This window comes from Phocoena sinus, chromosome 20, assembly GCF_008692025.1.
Source record: "Phocoena sinus isolate mPhoSin1 chromosome 20, mPhoSin1.pri, whole genome shotgun sequence".
Taxonomy (NCBI): Eukaryota; Metazoa; Chordata; class Mammalia; order Artiodactyla; family Phocoenidae; genus Phocoena; species Phocoena sinus.
Genome location: NC_045782.1, coordinates 30,947,973 through 30,967,913, shown reverse-complemented (window position 1 = coordinate 30,967,913; position 19,941 = coordinate 30,947,973). Strand labels below are relative to the sequence as shown.

The 19,941-nt window shown below is 36.9% G+C and overlaps 1 protein-coding gene across 7 annotated transcripts in view; it reads left to right on the top strand.

Moving 5' to 3' along the window:
- Positions 1-19,941, top strand: part of BCAS3 (BCAS3 microtubule associated cell migration factor) — a 578,866-nt gene that overhangs the window by 195,688 nt on the left and 363,237 nt on the right. For all 7 annotated transcript variants that reach the window (XR_004347453.1, XM_032616301.1, XM_032616303.1 and 4 more), the window contains one exon: positions 15,452-15,716. Coding sequence is in view for 6 of the 7 variants with exons in the window: in XM_032616301.1 (XP_032472192.1) it covers positions 15,452-15,716 (265 nt within the window). In the remaining variant the exon portion in view is untranslated. The remainder of the gene's footprint in view (positions 1-15,451; positions 15,717-19,941) is intronic.

Below are 19,941 nucleotides of genomic sequence, written 5' to 3'. Positions count from 1 at the left end.
TTGCTATTTCTAATGAAACAATGTACCTAGGCAACAAACATCTCTGTGGTTTTGGCTAATGAGTCTTAATGTTAGCAATGTGGAACCGTCCTACCTATATCATGTGCTTCCCAATATGATGTAATTAGGATGTATACAACATCATCTATGAAATTAAACCTGAATTTAATTCAGCCACTAGATACAATGAGCACTTCTTTAAAAAAATTTATTTATTTATTTATACAGCAGGTTCTTATTAGTTATCTATTTGATACATATTAGTGTATATATGTCAATCCCAATCTCCCAATTCATCCCACCACCACCCCATCCCACTTTCTCCCCTTGGTGTCCATACGTTCATTCTCTACATCTGTGTTTCTATTTCTGCCTTGCAAACCGGCTAATTAATTTTGTTAATTAGCACATTAAACAAAATACATAGATAGAGGGACAAGTTAAATACCATGAGAGTGCAAACTAGTGAAATATAAAATGTGGGATGCTCATTACAAAAACCAGGCTGTGTGGCAGGGCTTAGAAGTAATTTTAGAGAATAATATCTAAGTAGAAGGTGTGGACCTTGTTTGAATCCTGTTTCATACAAATCAAGTATGAAAATACATTTTTCATACAAATGGTGAGAGTTGAACATTTGGCTTAGTAGATACCATTAAGGAATTTAATGTCCTTATTTTTTTGTGATTCATACAAGAGTGTGGAATTTGCTTTAAAATAATCTAGACATAAGGGAGTGTTGGTTAGATAAAAGAACAAATACATGACAAGTAGGGATATGGTCATATTGATTACAAGAGTCTTAAAAGACATATCAATTTACCAACTAAATTCAATATGTGAACTTTGTTTAGAGCCTGATTTAAACAAGGTATAAAAAAGACATTCTTGAGACAGAGAAAATTGACCTTGAACTGGGAGTTACATGATTTTAACCAGTTTATTTTGCTGGGTCTGTAATTGTGTTACTTTTTTTTTTTTAAAGCCCTAATCTATTAGGCATATAACCTGAAGTCATGCTGAAGTAGTTATTGGTGAAACAATATGATATGATATCTCTAGTTTGCCTTTGAATATTCTGGTAAAACAAAACAAACTAAGAGATAGATTGAACACAGTATGCAAAGCTGGGTGATGCTGATATTAGTGGTTCATTAAAGCAATCTCTGCACTTAGTGTATATCAGGAAATTCTTCTAGGGAATTCCCTGGCGGTCCAGTAGTTAGGACTCAGCACTTTCACCACGGGGGGATTGGGTTCGAACCCCGGTTGGGGAACTAAGATCCCATAAGTTGTGCAGCGTGGCCAAAAAACAAAAAAATTCCTCTAATAGAAAGTAAAAATAAATCAGTACCTTTTTCCAACATTATGCTGTTTTACTTACTTTAGCAGATTTATTGTTCATTTTCAAAAACTTTCCCAGCTATTCTTTGGCATTTTCTCATTGAAATGCATTTTAGAGTAACCCTATTGAGTTATATAAAGAATATTTTGAAGTTTTTTATTTGGATTGCATTGAAATTACATTTTAATACAGTTAGAATTCACATCATTAAATGTAGAATTTTTGCATCCAATGTTATTTATTGCTGAGGTATCATAAACTATAGATTGTTTTGTATTAGATTTGTAATTTGTATCTTCCTGCTTTGCTAGACTCTACTGTAAGATCCAATACTTCTTCTGTAACATTTTCTTGGATTTTATAAGTAGAACATACTTTCTGACAATTATGGTAACTTTTGACTGTTTTCAATTTTATTTTTCTTGTTACATTAGGTCGGAACTCTAAAACAATGTATACCTATACAAGTGATAGTTGTAGTCTTTTCTTTGTTAATAATACCTCCTTTTTTTTACTTTCTTATTTTGCTGTACTGCTAGCTTCTGTTTTTACCCCAATACCATGATGTTTTTATTACTTTAGCTTTATAATATAGTTTGAAATCCAGAAACTTGATGCTTCCAACTTTGTTCTTCTTTGTCATGATCACTTTTGTTATTTGGGGTCTTTGGTAGTTCCTACAAATTTTAGGATTTTTTGTTCTAGTTCTGTGAAAAATGCCATTTGAATTTTGATAGAGATTGCATTGGATCTGTAGATTGCTTTGGGTAGTATGGACATTTTAACAGTATTCTTCTAATTCATGAGCATGGATTATTTTTTCATTTTTTTGTGTCTTCAGTTTGTTTCATCAATGTCTTATAGTTTGCAGTGTGCAGGTCTTTCACCTCATTGGTTAAATTTTCCTACGTATTTTATTCTTTTTGATGCAATTGTAAATGGGATTAATTTCTCTTTCTGATAGTTCGTTATTAGTGTGAAGAAACAGAACTGATTTTGTATCGCGTAGTTTTACTGAATTTGTTTATTAGTTTTATCAGTTTTTTGGTGTATTGTTTAGGGTTTTTGTATATATAAGATCATGTCATCTTCAAATAGAGACAGTTTTATTTCTTCCATTCCAGTTTGAATGCCTTTTATTTGTTTGTTTTTTTCTTGCCTAAGCGCTCTGGCTACTACTTCCAGTACTGTGTTTAATAAAAGAATCACAAATGGACACCCTTGTCTTGCTCCACATCTTAAAGCAAAAGCTTTCAGCTTTTCACCATTGAGTATGATGTTAGATGTGGGCTTGTCATATATGGCCTTTATTATGTTGAGGTACATTCTCTCTATACCCACGTTATTGAGTTTTTATTATGAATGGATGTTGAATTGTGTCAAATGTTTTTTCTGCATCTATTGGGATGATCATATTTCATTTTGTTAGTGTGGTGTGTGTCTCAGCACCTAGATGCAGACTGATAGGAAGCTGGCAGTGGTCTTTTAAAGTATGCAAATGTACTTCTTTCAGGGGAAGATTGGGAGAAGGACATTTTAGTCTGCTGCCTCTATGCTGTGCCCTGGGCGGATAGTGGGTTAAGAGAAGCCAGTTAAAACTATGTAAATATCCCATTCCTCGTCAAGCTTTGTATTACTTCTTTTATTTACATATATCATTTGATTGAATAGATTCTTTATTAAATGAGTTATAGTCATTCAATAATTATTTTAATACTCAAAATATCCCAGATTTGACCAGTTGGAGCCTATTAGCTTGACATCTATGTACTTTTGACCTATCTCCATTATTCTTTGACATTGTCCTTAACTTTCTGGTACAATGAACTTGCTTACTCTTATTTAGTAATCATTTGTTTTTGTTTCTTTTGCATGGAAGTTTTTAATTAGGTGAGCATTTTAGGTAAAGATTTACTATTTCTACATGCTGCTGGGCACATTTTATTTCTTTTAAAAAATTTTTTTTTCGTTGAAATATGGTTGATGTACAATATTATATGTTACAATACAGTGATTCACAATTTTTGAAGGTTATGTTCCATTTATAGTTACTAAAAATACTGGGTATATTCCCTGTGTTGTACAATACAGGGCACATTTTATTTCTTAACTCTGGTTTTTTAATCCCTGTCCTGCCCTCCCTACTTACTGATATGCTGTACCTCAGCTACAATCTACTAGAATTATTTTAAGCACCCACACCTTTTAAAAAAATTTTACACCTATTTTTGATACCTCTTTTGCATTAGAATTATTTGTCACTTAATTTACCTTTATATCCAACCGGAAATAGAGATCTTGCTTAAGCTTCTTGGTGTCTCTCATCTGTAGAACAGTGCCCTGCACATGGACAAATGTTTGTAGGTAATCATGTTTGCTAGTGACAATGCTATTCCTGTTTAACAGGTAGGAAAACGAAATAGACATTATTAAAATTATGTTGTTCTATTTCACACCCTGTAATTTAGGAGACTGGAAATTTTAAACATCAAACATCAAGATCTAAGGAAACTCAATTAATGACCATAAAATTAATTTTTATAAACTTCTACTGAAAGTAATTTTGAAATGATATATAAAATTTAACACCAATGTTGAAATCTGTATGGCAAGTGATCTGTCTTTGAGTATTTTAAAATCATGTCCTTCTGGAATCTTCCAAGGATTCTGAGGGCACTTTCATCAGGCAAGAAAAAAAATCAAATATGTGGATCTAATTATGTTGAATTAACTTGTTTTGTGATCTGTGACTTGGGATATCCTCTGCATCTGACAGTAATTTTCCTCATAAAGTACATATGCAGTTAGAAAAATATTCTTAGTTTTCATCAATGAAGTTGTATATAGTAAGACCTTACAATATTTTAAAAATATACTTCTGTAAAGTCTTACTGAAGCAGACACAAGTAGTTTTTGTACTTAACATGTTAATTTTGATAAATGGTAAACTTGCTTTTGAAACCTCTGCATACGTGTTACTTTTACTTTATCAGAGCAGTCCTGCAAAATGGTATGATTAGTATGTTTAATACTCAAGGGGGAAAGTAGCTATTTAATATTATTAATTGATAGTAGCTGATGATCAGTTCAGGAAAAAAGAGTCCATGATGCAGGAAGGGGGAACCCAGATGGAGCCTAGTAGACTCCCTTTGTTGATGAGAGTCCAGGGAGACAAAGATCATCGAGTTCTCAGGACAGAGCACCAGAGAGATGAAAGCTGCAAAGAAAGAACCCCTGAGATCTGCAGAGAAATCTGCAGCCACAGGAAGGACGACATCATACTAGTAAGGAAGAAGTAAAATTATGTTTATTTAAAGATGACATGTAGAAAATCTAATGGATACCACAAAAAAAGTTAGAACTAATAAGTGATTTTAACAAGGCTTCAGGGTACTACATACTAGGAAAAAATAATTGGTGATTTAAAAAAAATTAGTTAAAATTTTAAAATAGTGACTATTCCATGTGCAAGACTATATTCTAGAACTATAAAACATTGCTGAGAGTAAAGACCTGAATAAATAAAAGAGTTAAACCATATTCTTGGGCTGGAATACTTAATATTGTTAGAATATCATTTCTGTCCAAACTGATTTATATATTCATTGCAATCTCCATCAAAATCCCAGCAGGATTTAAAAAAATTTTTTTTGGACAGAAATTGACAAGCTAATTCTCAAATTCATATGGAAGTACATAGGACTTATACTGGGCAAAATAATATTGAAAAATAAAAACAAAGTTGGAGGGTTACCACTACCTGATAATAAGACTTATTAAAGCTAAATAACATTCAGGAACATTTCCATACATATGTACAATTGATTTTTGACAAAGGTGCAAAGTGGAGACAAGTTAGTCAACAATGGTAGTAATAGACTGGGTATTGATGTGCCAAAAAAAAAAAAAAGTGAATCCATATCTCATCCCATATATAAAAATAAACTGAAATTGGATCACATTTAAATATAAAATCTACAATTATAAAGCTTTTAGAAGAAAACATAGGAGGAACCCTTTGGATTAGATACAAGTTGTCTGGTATCTACAACACATTTTAAGGAACTCTCAAAAAGTCAGTGAGTGGAGGAACTCGATCTTCCGTACAGTGCTGTTGGGAATGTACAATGGTGCTGCCACTCTGGAAAATAGTTTGGCAGTTTATGAAAATCTTAACATAAGCTTGCCATTCCATCCAGCAACCTCAGTTACAGGCAGTCCACAACATTAAATTCGCATTGTTCTGGACGATATACAGATTTACTCCACATTTCTTTCCTGTGGTTGTCATAGCGAATTACCTTAAAATAACAGAACAAAACCAAATTGCCTTAAAATAACAGAAATTTATTTTTTCACAGTCCTGGAAGGCAAAGGTCCAAAATCAAGGTGCTGGTGAGGCTGCACTCCCTCTAGAGTTCTAACAAAGAATCTGTTCTTTGCCTTTTCCAGCTTCTGGTGACCCTCAGCATTTCTTGCCTTATGGCTACGTCACTCCAGTATCTGCCTCTATGGTCTCATTTCCTCCTCCTCTTCTCTGTGTCTTTTCCTCCTTGTATCTTATAAGGGTACCTGTGATTCCTTTTAATGTCAACACTGATAATCCAGGATAACTTCTCCAGATCTAGAAATTAATCACATATTTTGTCATATAAGGTAATAGTCACTCTTGGGGTCTATAATGTACTGTATGTAGGTTCCAGGGATTAGGATCTGTCTGGATGTGTCTTTTTTAGAGCCACTCTTTACCTCACTACAGTCCACCCTCTGACCCTTCAAATTCAGGATTACTTCATGTGTAAAATGTATTTACTCCATACAAACATCCCTGAAGATCTCAACACATTACAACATCTCCTCTAACTCTAAAATTTCTTTAAAATATCATCAGCTCCAAAGTTCAGATCTCCTCATCAAAATCAGGTATGGTTGAGACTGCATATGATCCATCCTGGAGCAAAATTCCTCTCAATCTGTGTAGAAGGAGAGGATACAGAGAGAATGAGGCAGAAAAAAAAAAGAAGAAATAAAGATGGAAAACTTTCCAAATTTATTGAAAAAAAAAATTGAATATGACAAAACACAAGTTTAACAAAAATGTCATAGTAAACTTTCTGAAAACCAAAGCAAATCTTGAAAGTAGCCAGAGGAAAATAACACATTACATACAGAGAAATAACATTTGAACAAACTGTTGACTTCTCATCAGAAACTATGGAAGTCAGAAGGCAGTGGAATAACATGTTTACAGGACTGAGAGAAAAAAGTACTGGTAATCAAAAATTCTCCATCCAGCAAAAGTATCATTTAAGAATGAAGGAGTGAGCAATAAACCTTGCACATCCACACTAGAAATCATGCACAGGGAAATGATACCAGAGAAACTTAGATATCTTGGAAGTAATGAAGTATGTGAGAAATGATCAATTTCTTATTAGAGAGCATTTTTTCTCTTTCTTTTAATTCATTTAAAATATGTAGGAATGTTAAAATTTAATGTTAAAATAATTTATATATGTAAGAAATTTTAACATTTTCTCAGGTTTATATTGTATACATGTAATGCATATAGCTATAGCATAATGGACCATTGGTGCTTTGGTGGGAGCAAGGAACTATTTCAAGGTTCAGTGTGCTACACCTAAAAAGACAAAACTTCATATAAAATGGAATTCTAAAAAATGTTCAATTAATTCAAAAGTAGGCAGAAAGGGAGGAGCAGAGGCACAAGAAACAGAGGGGATAAACAGAAAACAACATTAAATGGTACATCAAAGTTGAATCATATAAATAATTATATTAAATTTTAATATATTCCAATCTAAAGAACTTCAAACTAAAGGAACAAGTTATCTATTAAAGATTTTCTTTGAATCTTTAATATGATGGTAGTGAAAGCATGTTAAAAGGTATGTCATGCAAATAATAAACATAAGAATATTAAAAATTTGACTATATTAATATCAAGTAAAATAGAGGTTAAGACAAAGACTGTTACCAGAGATATTTCATAATGTTCGAGTCAAATTATCAGGAGGATTTAAATGTCTATGCACCTAAAACTGAGTTTAATAACACTTTCTCAACATTTGATAGAACAAATAAGGAAAAAGGCAAATATATGAGCAATCCTGTCAACTATATTGTCCTAATAGATAGTTCAGCAACTAACCCCAGCACCTGTAGTATATTTATGCTTTTAAATTATGACATCGTGTATACTTTGAGTGATATGAAACAATGGATAATAGATGGGGCAAAGATTTATAATTGATGGATTTAGATGGAAATCACTGTACAAGGCAGGGCAAAAAGCAGGCCTGATCAGTGGCTTGATTCCAGTCATTCTCATCAGTGGGTGGATTCTTACCTTGGGCATTAGTGACCCAGATTCTTCAGTTACCAGCCATGATTTGCTTGCACAGCTCATGGCCCTAAAACAGGGACATCTGCAATCTGCCAGTATGTAGTCTACTTCATGGCAAACAGACCATTGGCAAGGCCATCGGCAGATGACAAGTTTCGGTATAAATATAGCAGTTCTAGTCCTTTGGAGTATTTGTCTAAAGCAGGAGTTTTCTTTAAAAGGCCAGATTGTAAGATAACTCTGCATTCTACATGTATTACCTCTGTCATTGTAGTGCAGAAACATCCATAGATGTTTATATGGGCATGATTGGTCCACAGTTATAGTGACCCTTCAAAGTAGAGGTGACAGCTTTCCATTATCCTGCTGTGTTGACTGGTCCTTAGATTTGTCCATCCACAGTTTTTGTTGGTGCTGTGCAGCTGCCCTGGGCCAGCGGACATCATTACTTTTTATTTTAGCCAAACCATCAATCAGGCATTTAAAGGAAACTCTGCGATTCAGGGGCTTATAGAACCAGTGGCATTGCTTCAGGCAGTAGAGTGGGTGATAAAGTAGTGGTAAAAACAAGGTGCTCCTAGGGCCATTATGGAACATATTCTGGAACATACCATTCCCGCTTGACTAGCAAGCCCTGTCGGGCCCTTCCCACCGTGCTCATCATCAGATTTGAGTTGACTCATCCAGTGTGGGTCTGGAAAATCACAAAGCCTCCATGGATCAGTTCAGTTACAAGAACCTGGTAGCAGGTTAGTAGCTGCCAACTAAAAAAAGGGAGCGTACTTGGTTGCTGGATCAGGCAGGTGGCGATGTTGTACTGGGATAACACCGCTGTGTACTTCAGCAGCCATTAAGTCTCTACCTCAACTTTTTCCTACTGGGATTCTGTTGTTTCTATTACATAACATGGGAAGGAACTGGAAGCCTAGTAGGTGAGCTGTTGTGGGCTTGTCACATTGTCACCTCGAGCTGCAGAGGATACCCCCTGACTTAAAAGCATGTAAGTACAATCAATTAAGCCATTAATACTAGTTATACATTTATCAACATAAACGACAACAATAGTATACCCGCAAGGTCATCTTAGCTCCTCTTCCCTACTGTGCACTGTGCTTACGCTTCGTTCCAGGGTATTTTTCCTCCTACGAGGGCATGGGCTGTTTCCCCCTACACAAGAACATGGACAAATGTGTTTAAGGTGCACATGCCAGTTTTTCCAGTGATGGCTGCCAGGGGATCTCATTATCCCCTGTCCTGGTGGCAGGGGAGGCTAGTCTGTAGATGCTATGGGGGCAGCCAGGAGCGTTAGCCGTTTTTCCTCACTTGGTCAAGTGTTGGTGCCAGTTATTTCCCGATGAGCAGTGGTGCTGCTCACCGGCTTCCGGCGAGTGTCCAGGCATCACAGCCCCTTTCTGCCCCCACTGCCACAGTTCACACTGCACTCCTTGGCATTTTGGGCCATCCCTCATCCTTGTCTCCACTCAAGTTCAGGCTGCAGCAGGAGCCGGCTGCACTAGCACTGCTGGCTCTGTGGTGTTTACAAAGTGTCACATTTGCTTTTTTTTGTTTGTTTAGATTTTTATTGAAATAATCATAGGTTCATAGGCACTTGTAAGAAATTGTACTTTTAGATTTTTATTGAAATAATCATAGGTTCATAGGCACTTGTAAGAAATTGTACTAAGAGATCCCATGTACACTTTACCCAGTTTATCCCAATGGTAACATTTTGAAAAACTAGAGTATATGACAACCAGCATATTGACATGGGCGCAATGCACTGATTTTTTCAGATTTTACCAGATGTGTTTGTGTGTGTGTGTTTGTGTGTGTGTGTGTGTTTAGGTGTATATAATTTAATCACGTGTCAGTTTGTGTATCCACCACTGCTGTCAAGATACTGGACAGTTCCCTCATGTTACCCTTTTATAAGTAACCTAACTTTTACAGTTTGTTTAAACATCCACCCAGACTATTTAGTTTGGGGATATTATGAGCATGTTACGTGAGCATAGTTTTCATTTCTCTGGCATAGATGCCCAAGAGTTCAGCATGCTGTTTATTTGATAGCTCATTTTCAAATTTCTAGCAACTAGAAGAGTGCAAAACATGTAATAGGGTTCCCATGAATACATTATTGGATAAATAAATGAATCTGAAGAATTGATATGGGGAGGGAGTAGACAGATGAGATAGAGGGTGTGTGTGGATTATCTGTCTTTACCACATCTCCATTCTAAGCATCTTATTCTCAAGCAAACTTATTGCCATTAACATAACCTCATCTGAAGGCTAGGACCTTGGCTAGTTAGTTTTTGTGATATGGGACTTGTCTTTACGGTTTTGATTGCCATTCTTACAGGCTTGTGAAAGAATAGTACTCTGGGATTTGAGACTTTTTATCCAAGTACTCTCTGCTTTCGGGTTTTCTTTCTTTTTAAAAGAGAGTTGGAAAGGGAATTAGTAATTGAATCATTAGGCATGTGTTTGCCTACAGAACCAAAAACAATGGTTTAAAAAAAAAACAACCCAGGGTTTATTTTTCTCACTTTACAAGAAGGCTGCTGCCAGTTTTGGCACAGTGTCTCAGTGACTTTTTTTGTTCTTTTTCTTGTGATCGCTTTATAATTGCCACTCCAGTGGGCATCATTTCTGAATTCAAAGCAGTAAGGTGAATTCAAAGCAGTAAGGTGAATTCAAGGAGTAAGGACAGCTTCAGTGATGTTAATTCCTTTTGTCAAGAAAGTGGATACTTTTCAACACCTGCTGTAAGAGAGGCTTTGGGAAGCACATAGGAAGTGTCTGTAGTGGTGGCAGGTGAGGGAGTGAAGGTTGGAGGTTGGGTGTTCTATTTGCCATCCACTAGTTACATCTATACAACCATAAATCAAGGTATAGAACATTTTCATTATCTCAGAAAGTTTCCTCCTGCCCTTTTCAGTCAGTCTTCTGCCCCACTCACACCCTAGGAAATCATTGCCATTACTTCATTTTTAAAAAAGAGTATCTTTTATGTAATTTCTAAGGTTTGGTGTGGGGCTGGGGGACTGCTATTTCTGGTTAAGTTTATTTTTTTTTCTAGCTCCATATTACAGACTTCAGGCCAGTATCAGAGTCATTATCTGAGTTCTAAAACTGCGGATTTCTTGGTCACATCTCCCCTAAGACCTCCCAACACCTCCTGAATTGTAATTCTGAAGGTGGGACCAAAGGATCTGTATTTCCTACAAATAATCTAGGTGCTTCTTAGTCTACTAAAAGTTAGAGAATCTCTGCTTTAGATTTTAGGATGTTAAAATAACAATGAATTTTAAAATTGCTATTATTAGTTAATTGGGATTGGGGGGTAAATTTGCGGCATAAATTTGGAGCCTTGTGCGATGCTCATTTCTGTATCTTAGATGCTTAAATGTAGTAACACTTAATTCTAGTGCTCAATTACTCTTGTTTTATATGTAATTTGAATTCAGCCTGTTCTGTGAATGAAATATACACTCGAGGTTTTTCTTTTTTTTGGTTGTTTGTTTTGATAAAATGTTGGACGTAATTATTCCATATATGTCTGCTATATTAGATTTTGGTTGCCCCAGATATTGTTTGGATGAGTAAATCAATGAAATTGATTTAGATTGCTGAAAAAAATACTTGTATAAACTAGAATTACTGGCATATAGCTGCAGTATGTTTTAAGGAACAAATACTTCAGCTTTCTACAGGCCTAATTGGTTCTCATAGCCAAATTTTACATCATTACAATAAGAAGCAAGTGTGAGATGTTATAAATATGCCAAATAATACGTTTAAAGAGCAATAAATTATATAACCGAATACAAATTTGCAAAACATTTAATTAAGCACTCTGTATTTCTTATTTATATCTCATTAGTTAAGAATTCTGACATTTGCTTATTTATAAGCTCCAAATTGATAATAATGAGTGTCCTAATGAGGGTTCCCAGTCTTTCTTATTTTTAATAATGTATGAAAAACCACCCAACTTGTTTGATAACAGGAACAGTTGTATCATTTTGCATTTTGTGGATAGGCAACTTGTTATCCTTTGTAATGTTATTTAAAGGATTAAACTTTCTCTAGTTTCTTGACAGCTGATGTCTTTAGCACCTCTTCTCTGCTTGTTTATGTATCCTGATGTGTCTTTAAGGTCACAGAGCAGAATCACTTCTCTAATAGCAGTTTTCTAAGTAAGCTTTTAGGTGGAATTCTGTCTTCTTGCCTTGATACTGTTTGTTAGTACCACCTCATATCAGAAGTATTCTTAAAATGAAATTAGGAAACTTCTTTTCATTGACAGACCAGGAAGTCATCTTGATTATAAGTGTTTTGGAAAAAGGTTTTAGATAACATGGTTTAGTTCCGCTGTGGATGGAACATAAGTTACTCAGTAAGCCTAAAGATAGTTTTCTTTAGATGTTTGATTCTGGCTTATGTTAATGCATTTGATACTATAATATTAAATTTGTCTGGTACTGTGTTTCTTTTCTCTTGCTTCTGCTGTTTAACCTTTTCTTTGTCCTGCCCCTTCCTTTTCTCCTGCTTTTCTGTAAGTCGTTTAGCTGAAAGTTAGTGTAAGTGAAGTAGAGAGGTAAAGCACTTGAGGAATGACTTTTTGTTCGTAATTCTAGAATTGCTGGGAGTTAAATTTCTCAGTGTAAAGAATCAGGAGATTCTCTAATTATAACATTAATGTGTCATTTGGATGTGTCACAGTAATTGAAATGGGCAGGCATGGGGCTCAATTTGGGGTTTATCCATGTATTGATAATTTTGGTCTGTCAGTTGTCTAGCAATGAAATATCCTGTTTTGATGTAAGACTAAAATTTCTTTTTTATTTCAAAGATTCCAGGCTCTTGTACTTTGATGAATACTTATAGCTTTTGCTTGTAGAATATTTCTGAAGTATTAGTCAAGATTTTCAGCAGAATTTAGGCTTATTTGAAGATTTAATACACTGAAAATCGGCTTCTTTGCTTGAGGAGTTTTACTCACAAGTTTTAAATCCTACTCACAAATATCTTATCTTTATTTTACTATACTTTTTTGTCTGGGTTATTTCTTTATTTTTATTTATCTATTTTTTTTGCGGCACGCCGGCCTCTCACTGTTGTGGCCTCTCCCGTTGCGGAGCACAGGCTCCGGACACGTAGGCTCAGTGGCCATGGCTCACAGGCCCAGCTGCTCCGTGGCATGTGGGATCTTCCCGGACCGGGGCACGAACCCGTGTCCCCTGCATCAGACTCTCAACCACTGCGCCACGAGGGAAGCCCTGGGTTATTTTTTTTAAAGCACGGTTTGACATTTGTTTTACGTGATGAAAAATTATTTTAGTTTATCATTTAGTTAACATAGAAATCTTTCTTAAGTATCTGTGATTTGCCTTTTTTTTAAAAGGCTTGGTTAGAACAATATGGAATTTTTCTTAGCTGTCTTTTTTTTTTTTTTTTTTTTTTGCGGTACGCGGGCCTCTCACTGCTGTGGCCTCTCCCCTTGCCGAGCACAGGCTCCGGACGCGCAGACTCAGCGGCCATGGCTCACGGGCCTAGTCGCTCCGCGGCATGTGGGATCTTCCCAGACTGGGACGCGAACCCGTGTCCTCTGCATCGGCAGACGGACTCTCAACCACTGCGCCACCAGGGAAGCCCTACAGAGACATTTTTGTTCAAGTTGTCATCATTAGATTGATATCAAGGTGAAAGTAATAAATTCAGTTTGCTAATTTGAAAATACTGGGACTTCTGTATTTCAGTACCTGATAAATGTCATACAATGTAGTGACTAACTTTACCTAGATCAAGTTTGTGGCCAGTCAGTTTTTCTGTAAAATTTTTTTCTACAAACATAGCTGCATTCATTGATTTACATATATTTTCTATGGCTACTTTGTCACTGGAAGGGCAGGGAAATAGCTGAGCGAGACCGTATGGCCCGTAGTGTTTGCCAACCACTGCAAATACATAAGTTTTTTTTTCATTATCAGAGTGTTTTTTTTAATTGAATAAGTTTGACATGTAACATTGTGTAAATTTAAGATGTACAGCTTGTTACTTTGATATATTTATACATTGCAATGTGATTGCCATTGTACCCATATTTATCACATTATATAACTGTACAATATTATTGTCTGTATCAGTATACTGTGCATTAGATCTCTATGGCTTATTTACTACTCGTTATAAGTTTGTACTCTTGAACACTATCAGTCTTATCCCCGCCTCATATCCCCTGGTAACCACCATTTTACTCTGTTTTTTACAGGTTTGCTTTTCTTAGATTTCACATATAAGTGATATTGTAAAGTTATTTCTCTGTCTGACTTACCACGTTTAGCATTATGTGTTCAAGGTCCATCCATGCTGTCACAGTTAGGAGGATATCCATTTTTCTCATGGCTGAAATATTCTGTTGTATATATATACATGCCACATCTTTTTTCTCCATTCATCTGTTGATGGACACTTGGATTGTCATTTGGGTGTTTTGAGACATTTTCTCTTCCCACCTCTCTTTAGGGTCCTATATCTGTTCTTCCCACCTCTCTTTAGGGTCCTATATCTGTGTCTGTTGAAGAAACTTCTACTTAACTTTCCTTCAGTTACCCTCATCTCCACTGCAAATCCATTCCCCTGCATTCACTCCCACAATCATCCTTCCAGAATTGAAATCTTGACTCCTTATTTTATTTCTTAAATAAAATCCAGACACCTCTTGTGCTGGCTTTTGCTCACTCTCATGTTGTTTCTGACATACTGAACTACTTGCTTATCATTTCCATCTTATGTCTATGCATCTATATCAAAAGTAGAATATCTGCATATATCTAAATTAGAATGTCCATCGCTCCTTTCTTTATAAATATATCCTACTTCAAAACTCAGTTCCAGAACCCAGAGCTATTCAGATCATGTGTTTTTGGTGCCACTCCTAACCTTCTAGAACATCTCCTTTTCACCTCTCAGAAGCAGATTTCATATTTTCCTTCCTTTTTGTTACCACTGTGCCTCAAATGTAAAATAGTTATTTCATTTTTATATGTTATATTTTTGCAAATTTCTTATGTCTTTTCTTCCTGGTAGGCTGTGAGCCCAAGGATGATTTCTTATCCACCTCTTTGTTCCTAGTGTTTATTAGCAGGGTATCCAGTGAGTATTCGTTGAGTGAATGATTGGATTAATAACTTCACCTGCTTTGTATAATGTATGTTTTAATTTTTACTCTTCTATGCTTTTTTGGAAGGTAAATTTCTTTAAATAAATGAACATTATCCATATATCTTCTTTTTTTTTTTAAATGTAGCTCTATAGGGTGAAACCACCTAGGTCCTATTTTCTGACTTGGCACTGTATACAGCAAGGGACAGAATTCCCTCTTGTAAATCTTATCAGATCCCTTATGTGGCGTTTTGATCAGTATTCACCATGAATCTAATCTTTAGAAGAAACATTTTGAAAATATAATCTGGTGTTAGGTAAATTTGGTAACCAGGCAGGCATTTCCTTTTTTAAAATCATTAATTAATTAATTATATTATTTATTATTATTATTCAGTTAGTTAGTTTTGGCTGCTTTGGGTCTTTTTTGGCAGATTCTTAACCACTGCGCCACCAGGGAAGTCCCCAGGCAGGCATTTCTGTTCATATTTAGAAATATGTTTGTGATATTCTTAGGTAAATCCAAATAGTTTCAATCTTTTTTTTGTTTTTCCTTGTTTCATTTCTAGGTACAAGACATATGCTTCAGCCATGACTGTCGCTGGGTTGTGGTCAGTACACTCCGGGGGACTTCCCACGTTTTCCCAATCAACCCTTATGGTGGCCAGCCTTGTGTTCGAACACATATGTCACCACGAGTGGTAAATCGTATGAGCCGTTTCCAGAAGAGTGCTGGGCTGGAAGAGATTGAACAGGAACTGACGTCTAAGCAAGGAGGTCGCTGTAGCCCTGTTCCAGGTCTATCCAGCAGCCCTTCTGGATCTCCTCTGCACGGTAAACCCAGTTTTCTCTCTCTCCACTATTCCCAACAGTTCTTCTTCCCTTTATCTTTCATTTCTGAGATCTGGAATAAAATTAACCCATTTTTCTAATTCATTCATATGAAGATAAGATCTTGGGCTCATTTGGGGACCTTCTTTTTTTTTTTAATTTATTTATTTTGTTTATTTATTTTTGGCTGCGTTGGGTCTTCGTTGCTGTGCCTGGGCTTTCTCTAGTTGCGGCGAGTGGGGGCTTCTCTTCGTTGTGGTGCACAGGCTTCTCATCGCGGTGGCCTCTCTTGTTGCAGAGCACAGGCTCTAGGTGCGTGAGCTTCAGTAGTTGTGTTGTGCGGGCTCAGTAGCTGTGGCTCACGGGCTCTAGATCACAGGCTCAGTAGTTCTGGTGCACGGGCATAGTTGCTCCGCGGCATGTGGAATCTTCCCGGACCAGGGATCGAACCCATGTCTCGTGCATTGTCATTAACCACTGCGTCACCAGGGAAGCCCGGGAACATTCTTAATTTATTAAATCATTTAATAAATTGAAGTTAATATAGTAATGGTGACCATTACCATGCTACATTAACTCCCTAACTTTTTTTTTCAACTTTAAATTAAATATTTATTTGTGTGATTATGTTTTAAATATGTCTCTGCCACCAGGCTATTAGTTCTATTAAATGCCCATTCTGTATGAACAGAACTTATTACAGTGCCTTCCAGGCACAGAGTAAATGGAGATCTGTTGAATGAATGAACGGATGGATGGATGGATGGATGGATGGAGGAGTGCGTGAGTGAGCAAATATGGAAACAGCAGTCCCCAGGCTTCAACATTCCCGTTGTGCTGGGAATTCTGCCTTCTATTTTTTGATAAGTTCTCTCCTTCTTCCCCCAATGACTGCCCCCTTCCCCCACCCTAGCAGAGGCCACACCACTCTCCTTGGCCCCAGGGGAAGAACCAGATCTCTTCAGCTCACTTGCCACGCTCAGCTAACTCCCTAACTTTTTCAGTATATAAGAATTACTTGATGTCATATGATGTCATATGGAATATGATGTTCAAGACTATTTTCATAAATTTGGAGATCGGATCTCATATCTATAGATCTTTTCCAGAAAACTCTGGCTTTAACCAGAATCAGTGCTGTAGTTCATTAAGAAATATTTATTGTTGGAGAGGAATAATCTTGAGTCGTATGTATTTTAGAGCAGCATTTGCATTTTATTTTAAAATATTGGGTTGGCCCAGAAGTTTATTTGGGTTTTCGTAAGATGTTATGGAAAAACCCGAACGAACTTTTTGGCCAACCCAATACATCTTTGGGGGATTTCTAAAAAACCCACGTATTAGTCAGTATTTTATCTAGAGCAAATAGTTGTGTAACCATCACTCCAACCAATAAAGGAAACATTACTACATTACTACAACTCTTTTGTGCCCCTTTTCCATAAAAGCAAGCTGTGATTCTGACTTTTAGGGTAATCACTTCCTTACTTTTTAAAAAAGTGAACTGTTCACTTTTTTAAAAAAACAGAGTGTGTAGATATTCATATATTCAACTTCTTTAACATGTTTATGAGATTAATTCATGTATTTTTATGTAGGTTTAATTCATTTATTTCCATTGCTCTTACATATTCCATTGTACAAATATATTTTTACTTATTTATCCTTTCTCCTACTGTTGATGTATATTTGGATGGTTTCTGATGTGGAGCTATTATTTATAATGAAGAGATGAAAAGTTCTGTCCTTGTTTCTTAGTGCAGATGTGTGCTTATATTTGTCTTTTTTTGTTTTTGTTTTTTAACATCTTTATTGGAGTATAATTGCTTTACAGTGGTGTGTTAGTTTCTGCTGTATAACAAAGTGAATCAGCTATACATCTACATATATCCCCATATCTCCTCCTTCTTGCGTCTCCCTCCCACCCTCCCTATCCCACCCCTCTAGGTGGTCACAAAGCCCCGAGCTGATCTCCCTGTGCTACGCGGCTGCTTCCCACTAGCTATTGGTTTTATATTTGGTAGTGTATATATGTCCATGCCACTCTCTCACTTTGTTTTATTTTTGAATTGAAGTGCTGGATAACAACGTATGTGAATCTTGGCCTTGATAATATCAGAATGGTTGTACCCACCAGAATGAGAGAAGATATTCGTTGACATTAGATGACACTTTGTCTTTTGGAGCATTGCAGTTTCTCCTTGACAGATGACCAATTTAGATTTTTAAGTATAGGGAATTTTATAGAGCGAGATTATGGTTCCTACAGAAAGCAACCCTTATTCAATTGATTTGACATTCATATGACATAAAATTAACCATTTAGATGTTAACAATTCAGTGGGATTTATTACATCACAATATTATGCAACTACCGCTTCTGTCTAGTTCCAAATATATTGTCTTCACCCCAGATGAAAACTGCATATTCTTTTTTTTTTTTTTTTGGGCTGCACAGCATGGCCTGTGGGCTCTTAGTTCCCCAACCAGGGATCTAGTCCGTGTCCTCTGCATTGGAAGGGCGGAGTCTTAACTGCTGGACCGCCAGGGAAATCCCCCAAACTGCATATTCTTTAAGCAGTTCCTCCCCACCCCTCTGTCCCCAAGCCCCTAGCAACCACCAGTCTGCTTTCCATCTCCATCTATACCTGTTATGGGTATTTCATATAACTGCAGTCATAAAATATGTGACCTTTTGTTTCTGGCTTCTTTTGCATAGCATAATGTTTTAAAAGTATAGCCACATTGTAGTATGTGTCAGTACTTCATTACTTTTTATGGTTGAATAATATTCCATTATATGTATGTACCACAGTTTTTTATCCGTTCATCCACTGATGGATATTTGAGTTGTTTCCACCTTTTGATTTTGTGGATAGTGCTGTTATGAACATGTGTGTACAAGTACTTGTTTGAGTACATCTTTGCAGTTCTTCTGGCTATATCCCTAAGAAGTTAAAGAAGCTAAAATGCTTCTGCTTGAACACACATCCTTTTGTAATACCTAATCAATTCAACATATGTATTTTTTCTGGAGGAAGTTTTAAGATAGACTGAAAAAATATATTGGTAAATAGAATCCTGGGGAGAAATTCTGCAACTCAAAACAGTTTGGGACCTTAGTTTTCTGCTTAGATGATATTTTGTGCTTTAGCCCTATTATAATTTTTTTAATATTTATTTTTATTTGTGTTTGGCTGCATTGACTCTTAGTTGCAGCATGCAGGATCTTTCATTGTGGTGCACAGGCTCCAGAGCACGTTGGCTCTGTAGTTGCTGTGTGCAGGCTTTCTAGTTGCGGCACACAGCCTGTCTAGTTGTGGCACACGGGCTCTCTAGTTGTGTCACATGGGCTTAGTTGCCCCCCAGCATGTGGGATCTTAGTTCCCCGACCAGGGATCAAACCCGCATCCCCTGCATTGGAAGACAGATTCTTAACTGTTGGACCGCCAGGGAAGTCCCTGGCCCTATTATTTATTTAGAAGTATTTTTTTAAATTAATTAATTATTTGTTTTTGGCTGCGTTGGATCTTCGTTGCTGCTTGTGGGCTTTCTCTAGTTACGGCGAGCGGAGGCTACTCCTTGTTGCAGTGCACAGGCTTCTCATTGTGGTGGCTTCTCGTGTTGCGGAGCATGGGTTCTAGGTGTACAGGCTTCAGTAGTTGTGGTACACGGGCTCAGTAGTTGTGGCTCGCGGGCTCTAGAGTGCAGGCTTAGTAGTTGTGGTGCATGGGCTTAGTTGCTCTGTGGCATGTGGGATCTTCCAAGACCAGGGATCAAACCCGTGTCCCCTGCATTGGTAGGTGGATTCTTGTTTTTCTTTCTTTTTTTTTTTTTTGCAGTACACAGGCTTCTCACTGTTGTGGCCTCTCCCGTTGTGGCCTCTCCCGTTGTGGAGCACAGGCTCCGGACGTGCAGGCCCAGCGGCCACGGCTCACGGGCCTAGCCACTCCGCGGCATGTGGGATCTTCCCGGACCGGGGCACGAACCCGTGTCCCCTGCATCGGCAGGCAGACTCTCAACCACTGCGCCACCAGGGAAGCCCGGTAGGCGGATTCTTAACCACTGCGCCACCAGGGAAGTCCCTGGCCCTATTATTTTTATAAGAACAGTTATTATTCATGTATATTTAACTAGTGATCCATGATCTTTGAGGTTGAAATAAGTCCTGGGTGAAAACTGTCATTTAAAAAAGTATTGGGACTTCCCTGGTGGTCCAGCGGGTAAG